The following is a 15,220-nucleotide window of genomic DNA, read 5'->3' as shown; positions in this document are numbered from 1 at the left end:
AAGATAGAACCAATTACCATAATACCCGTACTGCCAATTACCAAAATTAAACATCATTGGTGTCAAAATAAGTATTGCTATTTTTTACATTTTCCATGAGTATCTTTTCTAAATTAATTTGTCTATTTTGAAAATAATTCTTTTTTATTTCAATTACCATTTATTTTGAATTATTATTTTTTTTACAAACTCGTTTCAACAATGTCAAAGAAAAGGTGAAGAATACTAATTTGGTGACGTAGCCTGCACATATTATACCCATTGATCCATGAGCTTACTTGACATAATAAATAAAAAATGAGTGAATATTAAAGACTGCGTAAAAAATTCTTTTTTTTATTAATTAGAACTGTTAACTATCGAAAATTACTGTTGTTTATCTTTTAATTGTTCGAAGAAAAAAATCATTTGCTGTTTAATTTATAAAAATGGCTAATATAAAACCAATAAAATAAATTTATTCTTCTAGTGCCCTTCCCGAATGATTCAATCGAAATTTTTAAACTGTTTTTAGGTCAAATCAAATTAGGTCATGTCAAAATTTAGGTAGCACAAGCGGCTCTGGATTTATTATAGAGATGCATGCAACTCTTCCTTTTATTAATGTTCAAAAAATTCTTTGGAAAGACTTTTTTTTTGTTCAAAAAAATATTCTAAAATGTTATCGTTTATTAGGTTGAAGATATGATAGATTTTCTCGTGCAGTTCATCAAGAATGATCAAGTAGGTAGCATAGCTAGCGCTCATCTTGCACAAGCTGATCAGGAGAGCATCTTCTCAGAAAAATGCATCACAATCGCCAAGAAATTCTCGTATGCAGTGGATTTCGCAAAGACTGGAGTGAGCACACACCTGCACGGCAATGAGCGACCCACCAAATTTCCAGATTTTATGGAGCGGCATTTTCAAGAGAGTTACAAGTCTAAGAAGGCCTTGGGTAAAATGTATAGAGTCATCAGGGACTATGAATCGGAAAATGAGGAAGCCAGTTTAGCCTACTCAGACGTAAAGGTAAAAACTAATACTGTATGAAAAATATATTTTCTTCGAAAATTGTAGAGGAGCAAAAAAATTTAACATAATTCCAGCGCTCTAATCGGTGCCCATTCTCAAGACTCGCCAAACGTAAATGATAAAAACGGAAGGAAGTTTCCAATGAAAAAGCTGGAAAATTTAGGAATTAATTCAGATACGTTGTTTAAAGATCACCATTAAAAGTTGGCAAAATCTTTTTCATTGTACATTTTACATTCCAATTCCAAAAGCAGTGGTCCCGTAGTGGACTGATCGTTAAGCATCACTGGCTTCGGTCAGTGTGCGGGTGGGTGACCACTTGGATCAGTCTGCGTAGGGACCGAGGGTGTGCGGTATTGGTCCTCGTTAAACTGTGCTACCGTAAAGTGCTCGACTTCGCGCGCAGGTCGTCGGGTTATCGAAGCGGGGGTGCCATCCCCTCCGCAGAGGATCAAAATTGTGATGGCATGTCTTCGGATCATCCTCCGAGATGGTACCCAGACTCTCGCCAATAGCCCATTGTGCAGCTCTAGTGCGATGTAAATTAACAACAACAACAACAATCCAAAAGCAGTGAATTTCAATTTTCACACGATCTAATATTTAAAATTGTCCCAAAACATCTGACATCATTATCGCACGTAAAAAAAAACACCGGTGAAACATAATCAATGGTACTTGTTCTTAATTTAGCAAGGAACATTTCATTAAAAAAATTTAGCAATATTTTTGTCATTCGTTTATCATTCGCGGTTAACGATGTTTATAACCAGTTTATACTTGATAAACTTTTGATTGTATGATTGATGAACTTTCGATTCTATTTTTCAATAAATTTTCTTTCGCATTTCTACCTTTGACTTTAATATTTTGACGGCCATTTAATCACAAATCGGAGCTTTTTTCCTCATTATTTTGTCGGCAAGCTTCCAAATGCGAATGTGCTAACGCAGAGGTGGTGCGATTAGCCAGTGCAGAATAGGAGTCTGCTTGCAGCTGTTATTTAAAATCCGAATCATCGAGTAGACATATTTCTCAATATAACATCTGCGAGGAATAAATGGAAGTTTTATTTTTAATCCATCTTCCGTTATGTATGTTTTAAACAAGAAAAACAAGTGGTAGTATCACGGGTTCTGAAAAATAGTAGAACAAAATTAGTTTTACTAGCAGTTTTTTTTCCGGGTTTGTTACAGCCTTGATCTATTCTTTCCGGAGCAGAAGTCGGAAAAGAAAAACAATGGTACAATTTAACACTTTCGCTGTCTTAATAGCCATGGATTTTTTTTTCTTCTTTTTAAATCTTCGAGAAAATAAGTTATAATGATTCTTGCTTTTTTCCGTCTTACCTTTCGGCCTCGATTCTATCGTATATACGTTTTAATTAATTTTAATTTGACTATTTTAAAATAAATTAAAGATAAGATTTTTTTAAAATTAAATTTGTTTCATTTTAAATGTGTAATATGTAAAATGCCTTAACCTTGTGGTAGATTTAAAACAATTTTTATAAGATTGCATTCCTAATGTATTTTCAGATGGATAAAGATCTTGTTTATCCTGGTTGGGAAAACTATAAACAAGATGCTATCGAATCCCGAAAAAAGTACTTCTCACTTCTTAAAGCAGTTCTAAGGAATTATGGCGTAGAGCACGAGGCGGAAGTATTTTCTGGCGCTTTTACAAGATTGCATTGCCGTTTCCGTGACAGAAAGGATAAAAGAGATATTGAAAAAATAGTCATACTTAGCATCAAAAGTCTGGTAAAAAGTATGAAAGACGAATTTCTCGAAGAATTCAAATCGGGCGAAATATCAATGCCAGACACGTCTATGCTTCAAAAAGCTTCGGCATGGTACGTCGTAACATACGATGAGAAAAACCCAAACCCCAGACTTCTAAGCTTTCCATGGATCGTGTCCGAGTATTTAGCCGAGGTCAAGGTACTCAGATGCCTGGAGAAACCATCGCTTTTTTCACCCATCATTCTAAAAATGGAACAACAGATTCATTCGCAAGGATCAAGGTTCGAAACCCGAGAGGCTTTTCTTGATGAACAGTTGGTAAATTATACAGTGTTTTGTGATCTAGATAAACTTAAAAAAGCTCTCGGTGTGTTGCTTGTCTGGGCCCAGGATGAGCATATAGTTGCTCCGCCGGATAGCAAAAACATAGTTGGTCTGATCAATCGAAATACATTTATCAAGCTATTTCTATACGTGGCAGAAAAATCTTCTTATGTCAGTCGAGAGAAACAGCCTCAGAATGTGAACTGTTCTTCGGCCTCTTTGTGTTTGGAATTCTTGCGCTTCTGTCTGAAATTGAGATTTTACAACAAGCAGGAGATAATGGATGTTATTCCTTTTCCTGTGTACAGATACACCATTCTGTCCAAAAGAGCTGTTTTGGCTTTCCACAAGTTCGCAGTGCTCGGGGAATTTCAAACTTTATGCCGGGGGGACATCCAGCGATCGGCGGACTACATGGAAATGGAGCCAATCTACATTGATAGCAAATTGTTTCCTACCTTTCCAATTGATTATAGATTGATTCAAAACGCTCAGAATTACCTGAGGGAACACTCTGCCTGTGATGATGTGTGGTTGCGAAAAATTAGGTTGACCAAAAAGATTTTAGTGAGTGCCTTTGGAACCGAACGATCTCTCAAGAATCTGCGGTGCATTTTGAGGAAAAAACCCGAAAAGTTGAGTCATTTTTTGACAACTGGAAAAGGGCTCCAAGATATTGAATAAATGCATCTGTTTTACTCGCCTTTTTTTAATTTTTAAACATACACTAAAAAACTTTTAGTGTGTCTTAACACTGAAATTAGTGACACCTACTTTACTCCAAAAAAGTGTAGTGAAACACCACTGATAACTCATATTTCTTGATATTTCACTACTAAAGATAGTAAAATAACTGAGCTAACATACCAGTTCCACCGAGAGAACATTAAGATGAATTCGAATTAAGTTTGACAATACAGAAGCGAATATGATTTAAATACTATATTACTATTTAATAAATAAAATAAAGTTACAAGCATTATGAATTAACGAAATTTTGTTACTGTAGATGTATAACAGAGTGAAAAACATTGACGAACTCACGCCATTTCGTCATCGATTGTAAATTATCTACCAACAATATCTAGGTTATCCCGAAATTTGTGTTTTCAACAGGGTGGCCACCCACCTTGAAAACCTGGAATTATCAGGGAATTTTTTATACTGAAAAAAGCGGGGAAATTTGGATAAAAACCAGAACCTGGAGAATAGGAGGAATTTTTTTCTTTGGTTCTCTTAATTTTACTAAGTTAGATTATTTACTAACTTTCTTAATTTAAATTACTTTACAATCCGTTATACACAGTTTTAGATGAAATTTTTTGCGAATTATTGCTTGCATCAAAATAACCCTTTTGAACTAGAATGCCACATGAAACTCTCCCATGGCAAAGATTGTGGTGGAGGTGGAAGAAAGGGTTAAGTGCTTCGATTTATAAAAATATGAGTTTTTTTTCTTTTCTTCCAGTCAGTGGACTGAATCTATTTATCGTTCATATTTGTTCTGATGCCTTGGGGGATATTTTTTTTGACAAAATGGTTAAAAATATTTTAGTAGTTTTAACTTCATGCATGTTATTTATCAACTAATTCGCAGAATTTCTTGAATTTCAAGACCATTGTTTAGCGGATTTTTGCGAATCAATAATTTATATTCTGACAGAATTTTCTTGAAGTTCTGCCAATCTAAAATTTCGTTATTTAGGCTAATTCTGGTTAACTTGACATTTATTCCTCCCTTACATGCATTCTCTTTTTTTTTTTTTTCTAAATTCTCATTCATGCAAATATTAGAAAAATGTAACTCCGAGAACACGAGACTGAAAAAAAAAATCATAACTTTGACTCGAATTAATGAACTACAGAGACAAACACAAAGGTCGAAAATTGATAATCTAAAAAATATTTCCGAAATGGCAAACACTTAAAGATTGTTTGATAGAAAAATTGTGTTTTTTCTAATTTTTTTAAAACATACTATATTTTAATGAGTAGCAATTTCGCTTCTATTCCAATTTGTAACAAGAATTATTTAAAAGATGTGATATATTTCCCCCCTTTATTCTATTATAATTAGATTGAATTTATTTTTTATGATATTAAGACATGGAAATTTCAAATTGTTCATTTCAATTATCACTTTTCAATGCCCTCAATAACTTGGTAAATACGTTTTTCGAACTTTTTTTTCCTCTTAACTGCAGTGAAATTGATTTTTTTATGGTTTTTAAAATTCCAATTTCTTGGCTACACGCAAAATTTGAATCTCTCATTTGAGTAATCCCTTTTCGATGGGCCTGATTTGTGTCGATACCATCGTAAATCCATGTGTTTTGATCGTTTTATTGATCATTAATGCTACGAATGTTTTTTATATTTTTTATACGTTACTATTACGACACGCAATTAAATTTATACATTTCTTAGAGTATAACCGAAGAATCGTATAATCAGGCGTCGAAAATTTAAAGATCGATTTTATTTTTAATACTAAGCATGTTCTATAATATCTATATAAAAATATAAAGTATTTTGGTTGAAATTAAAAAAACAGCTAATTTACTGTTCATTGCAACACAATATGAAAAATTCAGCAATAATTATCAATACTTCTGACTGTGTCAGCAGAGATTGCATGTGCAGTTAACTATGGAAGAATGAGGAAGATCAGAAAGAAATTACAGCTAGTCCTTGTCAGAAATAAGCAACCCAAAATACACCGAAGAGCCATTACATTATGACCACCCTTAGCCCTCAAAACTGCTAGCACCCGCCGTGGCATTGATTCCACAAGGTGCTGATAGGTAGTCTGAGGTATCTGGTACCAAGCGCTCACCAACTGGTCCTGCAATTCCATCACATTGCGAGGGGGTAGCGTGGCGGCACGGATTTGGTTTTCCAAGTAGGACCACAAATGCTCTATTGGATTAAGGTCGGGTGCATTTGTGGGCCAAGCCGTGATTTGAAAGTCACTGGAATGTTCCTCGACGATTCGACCCTTATGACATGGTGCATTATCCTGTTGGTAAACCCGCAGGAAAAACTGTTGCCATGAATGGGTGAACCTGGTCTGCAACTATGTTCAAGTAGCTTACAGACGTCCGGGATTGTTCTATGAGGATTATGGGTCCTAATGTGCCCCATGAAAACATTGTTCCTGGGCGAGCCCATTGTTATAGATGGAGGGTGGTCACAATGTAATGGCTCTTCGGTGTACATCACAGCGCTACAAACGAAAGCATGGTTCGTGAAAAATGTAATACTAAAAAATTTGACAAATAAACCTCTACAAAATATTTAATTTTAATACCTATGTTCTCAGAACAACTAACGTGGTCGAGGTCTAACACAAAGGGCCCTTGACTAGAAGGCTCGGATAGGGTTGATAAAACAAAGTACATCGCCTTTTCCAATGAGAAACTTTGTAAAAATATTTTTTGAATGTCCAATTTTTTTTAAAAGAAATTTTATAAATTTCCTCGCAAGAGAAAAAATCGAAATTTACACAAATTTCATTTTTCTTTAATTAGCAATCTTTTATTATTGATTTTTCAGAGGTGGTTCATTTTAATACATATGGCAAAATCAAACAAAATTAAGGGGCCTTGTAATCTTGTCTGAATCTTTGGTTCTGACAAAAAACAATATAAACATCTAGTATATTTAATATGAAATAAAGATACATGAATTTTCGTTTAAAAAAATTAATTAAGAAAGGTCTCTTCTAGAGTTTTTAAAACAAAACAAGCTTTAACTGAAGAAATTGATAGTAGCATTTACAATTTTGCTAACTGAATCTGGGTAGAATAAATTAAGTATCCATTACATTTTTAAGAGCTACTAAAATTTGGTCCAACTGATTCCAAGTGTCCATGCTCCTGTTGAGGTTGCATAAATCCCTGGAAAGGTGGGAGGTTAGGCGCACGCATACCTTGTTGGTGAAGCATCGAATAATCTGGTAATCTTGCATAAATGGACGCGGTTGAGATATGAGGAGGACGCGGAAAAACGGGCTGCGCCTGAAGGTGTGTTTGTTGCTGCTGCTGAGACTGTTGTTGGGATGAATTCACAATATTGGTGGACAGAGACAAGTGTTGAATTTGGCCACGGAAACATATTTCAGAAATGAGTCTGACGGCCATGAATTTCTGCATTCGCGTCATTAACCTTAATTGTGCAGCGACATGCCTGCCGAAAGCTTCACAGTCATCAGCTATCTCTGAAGTCAAATTGCAAGCCATCTCCAAAGAATCGTAATCTTCATCTTCCAACCTCATTTTTTTCTTGTAGGGCACGCCATTTTGTTTGGAGACGGATTTCTGAGCATACATTGGAGACACTGATGCTGTTATCGTCTCCATTTTAGGAGAACAAGCTCCTTGGGATATCGGTATCCTATCCTAAAATAAAGACAAAGATTTATTTTTTAATGAATGAAGTTTTGACCCGCACAGAGATTTTTAATAAATGCTTCAATTGCAGAATTTTGGTTAAAATTGCTATACTGCCCCAATTTATTGGTACAAATTAGTTTTTTTCAGATCTTTTTAGATTTGAGCATAAGTCGAGCAATCTGTAAAACACCGCCTAAAACAAAAGTTTTGAGTAGGTTTTCTTCTGCAAATGGCACATTAAGCTTAGTTCGTGTGTGAAATAATACAAGTACAGGTACCTGATCACCTGTCTAAGTTGATCTCTAATATATAACACCATAGCTCCTAAATCTTATGAGAAAAAGAACGAAACATTAGAACCTGTCTATCTTGTATATTAATCTAAGGCTCCTATTCTTTCATTGCCTATATTTGTCTATGAGTAGGTACTATTGAATGCTAAGGATGAAGTTTTCAATATAAATGTAAACAACAACAATCCTGCTCTACTTTCGGTTAGAAAGTATACTGCTGCTTACTACAGCTTATTCTGTTTTTAATAAAAGAAATGAATTATACAATTTCTGAGCTCAAATGCATTTCATAAGTTATTAATGATATTAAGTAATTCTGGTGGGTTTGAAAGGAAAATTTGTTTTAGTTATTCAGAGATGTCCTGTTAAAAAATATGACATGGTTGATAGATCTAAAAAGAGTTCTATTCTTATTCAAGTAAATTTAAAAATTTTAGCACACAATTATAAAATTCATAAAAGATAATTCCATGCAGAATATAACATTTAGCAAATAGTTTTTATTTTATTTAACACTAGCCGCCTAAGGCGGCCAGCTGTCCGCCACGCTGAAGGTTTTCACAAATAAAGTATTTTAAAACATGGCAGGAAATCTGAAGATTAGTGGACAATTAAAGTGTTCCTGTCCAGCAATTTTGTCTTCATATCCAGTTCTGCTGCAGATGTGTTATAGCTCTTGAGGATGTTTGAAATTATATAGCTGCAACGCTTAAGGAAAAAAAGAACTAAAATGCTAAATACATGAAAAGAACACGAAAACGAATAAACTTTTTATGGTATCAATTTCTATTTCTATATAATTTTTTATGGTATCAAATTCTATTTCTATATCTGTTACGTCAAGCACTCAGGTATTATAATTTGATCTAGTTGTGCTTGTATGATTTTGATCTAGTTGCGCTTTCTACGTCATTTTGTTAACATCGTTTGGTTTGTTATTTCTAAGTTAACTTTCAAAAAATTGGCTGGCATCAACATTTTTATTCTTTAAGTTGTTTATTTTTTCTTTTGGAATTCGTTCCTTTTTAGCGAAATGTTTTTCAACCTAATCGAATTCTTTGCCGACTGTTCTCTGTATATATAAAGAAAATAAAGTAAATATTTTTAAAGTGTTGTGAAAAGAATTTTTAGTTGTACAAAGTACTACAATATCGCTGTAAAAATTATCGTCTTCGCTTAAGAAAAAAAAATAGAGCGTGGAAAGAAGAAGAAAAACTTATTATAACAATTATGAACAGCGACAAATATATCAAAGCGAAGCGTTCTATTTACGTATCGAATATGTTGCCACATTTTTAATACAAAAGTTAAACTTTTCTCCACTTTAATAAATGTAAACTAATGCGAACTTTCCAATTAAATTATTAATTCCTTCGTATATTATTGGTTTAAGTTGTCGAAAATTAATATTTCAATTGTGAGGTTCGCATTAGCATACATTTATAAGAGTGGGGAAAAGTATATGCATTTTTTAATAGTTTTTTGAATATGGCTCTTTGAAGACGAAAAAGCAGACGAAAAGCATAGACTTACAAAATGACTGATAACTAAATAACTAATCAAAATTTTTGAAAAAGAAAAAAAATACTTCTTCATTATGTCAAAACACAATTATGGGCCGAGTTTCGTGCCCGGGCGAGGCTTCTGGGGCGATATATTGTGATTACAGACACACACACACACACAGCCGCGTTTATTATTATGTATAGATGTATAGATTACTCAAAAACATTTTGAATTGTAAGGTACGCGATTTCTTACAACGTCTTAAAAAATATGATTTTACATGGCAAAAAGCAGAATTTGAGTAAAATCGGTTTTTCAATTCGTTTAAAAAATTCTTGAGATATGGCAAAATACGCCAAAAGTAAAATTAACATTAAGGGGTCAAAACTTCGAACATATCTCCTGACCAAACTATTAGGACCATATTTCCTAGACTGCAGCTACCCCGTATATTTTGGGTGCACAAAAATCTGAATCCACCGAAAAAAAAGGCATGTTTATTCAGATAAAGTACGTTTTTGTGTCTGATTTCGTAACTTAAAATATCGTTTGCACTAAATAATTAACATATTTAAAGCCACCTCCTCGATTTAATAAGATTGAATCCAATAACGTTAAAATCCATTCATTAAATCAAAAGTTATTCAGGATGGTCCATTTTTTTCGCACTGTACACTAACTGTAGGCGAATCGAGAGAGAGAGAGAATTTTCAAGTTCCGTTTTTCAATGTTCCCGAATACTGAGGCTGGAAATTTAAAACCGAATATCCTAAAATATGGTAGTTTAATGTGCCCCATTTGGTTACATAAAATATTTGTTAAGGATAACCTTATACATTTCGTACTTGGATTAATTTATCACTTTTCTGAATTACAATTGTTTTATATATTGTATAAATAAACTTTTAGAATATTTTACTTTTCCTTAAAATATCATATTGATCCCGATTACTCCATTTTATTCTTTTTAAAATCCAAATTTATTCTTTTAAAATTACCTTACAGTGTTTTCATCATAGAAAAAAAATGGGTGAGAATTTCTCACCCTTTCTCAAAAACAGGGTGAGATTTCAGAAAGTTAAGTGAGATTTCCAAAAACTTAAAAAACACAAATAGACTTGGAAAAAAAATGTTTCTTTTATTATAATACATTTTTAACGTCTTCTATTTTTTAAAGCATTGAATATTCTTGCTGCATCATCATAGAAGATTTTGCCTTTACTAGGTATTTGTCCCTCTTACATTAGTGCATAAAAAATTTGACCGTCTTACATGAAAAAACTTTACCTATGGTAAACATGTGGTTGCAGAGAAATGTGTTCTGAAAGGGGTTCCGAGGTTCGGTTAAAGGATTTTATTCTAAATAGCGTAATTCGAAGCTTCTTCCAAAATGCGAGAAATTCGCAAATTTTGAAATTGATTTATAGAATGCGCGAATTTCTCGCAGTAATAATTTTTTAATGCGAGAAAAGAAAAAAATATGCGAGATTCTCGCGTTCTCGCGCTGTAGTGAAAAACAAGTAAATACAAACGAATAAGAACACAACTAAACCACAGAGTATTGATTATATAGAATTAGTCATTACTTATGCATGATTTTTTTTAAACTTTTTTTTTTTTTAATATTTGTGCTAAAATGCAATTGGCGAAGTTTTGGTGACATGCTGTTTCATATCTTCGCTGTTTATTTCCGTTGTATTTTTTAATTTCAGAAGCATGCTTTGAATTAATTTAGTTAATAAAATACATTTTTCAGAGAAAAACGTTTTGAAAGATACTATAGATCAGTGTTTCCCAAAGTGTGGTACGCGTACCCCTAGAGCAGTGTTTCTCAACCTTTTTGGTATAATGCACCCCTTTTAAAAAATTTTAAGAAGTCACAGACCACCCCCCTGTGAAAAAAATAATTGCAAAAACCATCCATTATTAGAAAACATTTAATTTTATTATTTTAATAGTATACAAAATTTTTATAACTGAAATTTTTAATGTGAAGGTTGCTGCTGCTTTTCCTTAATTAACAAATTGAATTGGGGGGTAGTTTTCGACAAAGTAACGCGCATATCATGTTCAACATTCAATCGATTTCGATGTTTTGTTTTTATTGTCACGAGTGTGGAAAATCCCGCTTCGCAAAGATACACCGTAGCAAACGGAATTATAGCTGCCATAGATCGTTTTACAAGCAATGGGTAGGCTTCCAAACGTTTTAAAAAATAGGAGTAGTTAGTGGACTACCAAAATATGACTCATGGACCCCTTAGGGGTCCATGAACCACAAGTTAAGAAACCCTGCCCTAGAGGTACGGGAACAGTTTAGCGGGACTACGCGCTCTTATGTGAAATATCTTGTAACAAGCGAAAATTTCAAAAACTTTTATTTAAAAACAGAGCTAGTCATGAAAATTTACGATTACGTATTTTTCAATTGACTATTTCTTGCAGAGTTAACAGTTAATAATTAGTGGTGTCAACAGCCAGTTGTGATTTTTAACTTTTGTGCACTTTTTTATAGTAAAAATAAACATTCATTCATACATAAAATTCATTCATTCATTCAAAATAAACATAAAAATGCATTCATTTTTTAATTACACAGCGTTACAAAAAATTTAGAAAGGGTACACAAAAGTCACAAGTTTGGGAAACACTGCTATAGATATATACTGATGTATACTATAGATATATCAGGAGATACTATAGATAGAAAGATATATATAACAAAACCATTCGATAATTTGGGCAAGTTTTTTAACACTTAATTTAAAATTCCTTGTTAAAATTGACAGATGTTTTTAAATTGAAATCTTCTGTTTGTTAATTGCAATAATGTATAAAAAATATTGAGAATACTAGCTCTGGTATTAAGAGTGTTTAACCTTATCATCGCATGCGTAAAATTTAAATAAGATCGCTCTTTTAAGAGCGAAACTGAATTTCTTTAAAGATTTAAAGTGATGCAATTTTTTTTTTAAAGTTTTATTTATCGACTCCTTCAGATGTCGAAATTTACTACTTTTAAATGTTTTCCAAATACTTGAAAAGATATCAATGATTTTACAAGTTTCAGTGCTATAGAAAATTCTATGTTAGATATAAATTTAAACGTGCTTTATGTACTTCAATATCGGTCAATAAAAAAAATGATTATACAGAGCTGGTGCAAAATAAATTTAGATGTTTCTGAAAACTACGGAATCAAATTCTAATAAGTTTTATCAAAGGATACATTTTTACTGTTTTTAAAACTTAAAAATTTCTAATTTTTGTAAAAATGTAAACAATATTGATCATAAAAAATTGGAATTCTAAAATAATTTTTAATCTAGCATTCTTATCGAAAAATAACCAAATTTACTGTTCCGCTAAATCTACCGGAAAAGAGAACTCTTTTTTATATTATTGTAGTTTTCTGATTTTAATAAAAAAAAATTTATTTCAAAAAATTCCTACGTTTTATTTTAATTGTTAAGAGTTGTGGAATAGATGTAATTTTAGAAGTATGCAAAACGTCAAGGCTTCGACAACATAATATGAAACAATGTAGAAAGAAAGTTTTTAAAGATATCATTCGAATGTTTGATTGATTAGGGGAAAACTTATGATGGGGGGGAAAACTCATAGGGAAAAAAACCTTGACACTAAAAACCTTTCAATAAATCAATTTTATTACTAAATGGAAAGAAAAAATGCCACACGAAAATTGTAAAAATTGAAAAACGGGCCTCGTAGTGAACCAATGAAAGAAAATAAAACAACATTTTACAAGTAAAAAAATAAGAGCATACACATACCCCATACTATTTTTAAAAAGGGCAAATAAATAACAAAAAAAAGTATAATTTGCCTCACATTATAATTAAAAGTACAATATGTCTTATAAAGGCAAATTTCATCCTAAAATTAATGATAACATACTATTTTCATTTTCTGAGTTCAGAACAGAAAGTTTCAATACCTTCCTGGATAGTTTTATTAATGGAGTATTGGACAACTTTATCAATCACCTTGAGATCAATACATATAAAATATTTTTATAGTACTGTTGGACTAAAAAAAGTAAAACTATTAATTAGTTGTCTTTTCCTTATATCCATACCTAATTAAAATTTTTAATCAATCAAAAGCCCTTCTTTTACAAATAATTTTTCAAGTTGGTTTTCAATAATCTCGAAATGAAAATCAGTGAATATCTGCTTAACATTTGAGTACAAATCTAATTTTGTGGATGATCCCTCAATGATTACTGCATTGTGGGTTGGGATTAATCGTTTTTAAAATCAGACGGTAAACAAATCAGTAATTGTTAAACTAGAAAACTCACCCCATACAACATTTGAACAGTATTTCCTAGAAACAATATATATGCATATTACCCCTTAATTTATCCATAAAAATTTGATCAAGCAAAATTGTTGTTTCTTATTTATAAAAAGTCTTAATCCCTGAAACGTTTTGAGCTATAAATCCTGCGCGTAAGTCTGAATCAAGTATATAATTAGTTAAAACTATCGAAGTTGGCGATTTTTGATTAAAATAAAAAGATGTTGGATCGAGAATCCAAATCTTTTGATTCTTAAAATAGATAGAAATAAAGCACGTATTTTTATGCGTAGTAGACCTAATATTTCGAACACACAAAAATCGAGAATATCAGGACAAAAAACAAAATATCATGATAAATTAGAAGAATTTTTTTATATTTTTTATCAGGAATACGAATCTTGAAGAACTTACAGTTTGGCTATGCAAGAAGAAAAGAACAAATTTTTAACAAAAACGCTTTTAAAACTGAAATAGATATCATAAATACTTTAATTTGACCTAAAGCAGATAACAATCACAAAATAAAACTAAAAATAAAATCTCATAGCATGAAGATTTACAAAGCTTAATTCTAAAGAGAACGTTCTAAAACAGAGTTATTACTTATTAAACAATCTGATCGTTTTATAATGTCTTACTTTTTCAATCAAAGATTTATTCCACTGTTCGTCATTTTGTCGATTTTCTGCTTCTGCAATTGGAGAACTAACTGTACAAAGATCTGGCGAATTCATCACGAAAATTTTACAAATTTTAGTTTCTTTTCAAAATCGTTTGCTTCAATAAACAAAACTTACGATCAGCTGCTCGAATCGTGTTAACCCTTTTATAAAAGTTCTTTTCATTTGGCGAAGCTTTTAAATTCTGCTTGGCGACTTCAGATATGTCGCTAGTAGTTTCTTTCAACATAGATTTAAGTTTCAAATGTCTCTAAGAAAAGTATAATTAGTGTAAGAATTTCAAATTACTTTTCATAATCTCTAGTAAAAAATTAATAATGAAAGAAGGAAAACATTACATGAACAGAATGTTTTGAGGTGTAATGATAACCCGTCTTGTTCTAGCTTTAATTATTCTACGAACGATGTGGAAAATGAGCGCATTTGATGGATATCTAGGTAAGGAAAGACTTCATATTTGTTACTATATTATTATTTCTATTTTTATTAGAATTTTAAACTTTTAACATGACAAAAATTTGGCTTAAACGAAAATTTTTGAATAAAATATGATTTTTATACAAATTGAGTATTAAAACATTTAATTTTCTTTTTTAAATTCAAGAAAATTCAAGAATATTTTATTGGAAAATACTGAGCTTTTATGAAAAAATAACTTCTGCTTTTTTTACATTAATAGTCTTTTGAAATTTGGATTAAAATTTGCATGAATGTATATGTCTTTCCAGCATTTTTTTTTTCTTTTTTGATTTAATCAGATTTTATTATTTTTCCCTTTCCAGCTATCTTTTTTCTTTTCATCTAATCGAAAAGGTGATCATTAGATGATCGAAAGGTTCATCTAATGATTTGGAAATTTCATCTATCGGTTGAAATTTCCAAATCATTATTCATGACCCAGTTTACTGGATTTGATTACAAATATTTTACTTGCAACA

General features: G+C 31.7%; 2 protein-coding genes across 9 annotated transcripts in view; one reads left to right on the top strand and one right to left on the bottom strand.

The window, feature by feature from the left end:
• Positions 1-3,781, top strand: part of LOC107437196 (uncharacterized) — a 38,813-nt gene extending 35,032 nt beyond the window's left edge. For all 7 annotated transcript variants that reach the window (XM_071179922.2, XM_087162557.1, XM_087162558.1 and 4 more), the window contains 2 exons: positions 676-1,011; positions 2,553-3,781. In XM_071179922.2, coding sequence (XP_071036023.2) covers positions 676-1,011; positions 2,553-3,767 — 1,551 coding nt within the window. In that variant the 3' untranslated portion in view covers positions 3,768-3,781. The remainder of the gene's footprint in view (positions 1-675; positions 1,012-2,552) is intronic.
• A 2,583-nt stretch (positions 3,782-6,364) lies between these two features.
• LOC107437195 (uncharacterized) lies at positions 6,365-14,445 on the bottom strand. Of its 2 annotated transcripts, none has more exons than XM_016049113.4 (2): positions 14,241-14,445; positions 6,365-7,483 (listed from the first exon to the last, which is right to left on the bottom strand). In XM_016049113.4, exons 1-2 carry the CDS (start codon positions 14,334-14,336, stop codon positions 6,914-6,916), a joined length of 666 nt encoding a protein of 221 aa, XP_015904599.1. In that variant the 5' UTR covers positions 14,337-14,445; the 3' UTR covers positions 6,365-6,913. The 2 variants fall into 2 exon arrangements, with proteins under 2 accessions (XP_015904599.1, XP_015904600.1); XM_016049114.4 differs by lacking the exon at positions 14,241-14,445 and adding an exon at positions 13,601-13,627.
• Positions 14,446-15,220: the final 775 nt, after the last annotated feature.

Source organism: Parasteatoda tepidariorum, chromosome 1 (assembly GCF_982258835.1).
Source record: "Parasteatoda tepidariorum strain Cologne lab strain chromosome 1, Ptep-v5.0, whole genome shotgun sequence".
Lineage (NCBI taxonomy): Eukaryota > Metazoa > Arthropoda > Arachnida > Araneae > Theridiidae > Parasteatoda > Parasteatoda tepidariorum.
The sequence above is the reverse complement of the archived record's forward strand: the minus strand, read 5'-3'. Positions and strand labels throughout refer to the sequence as shown.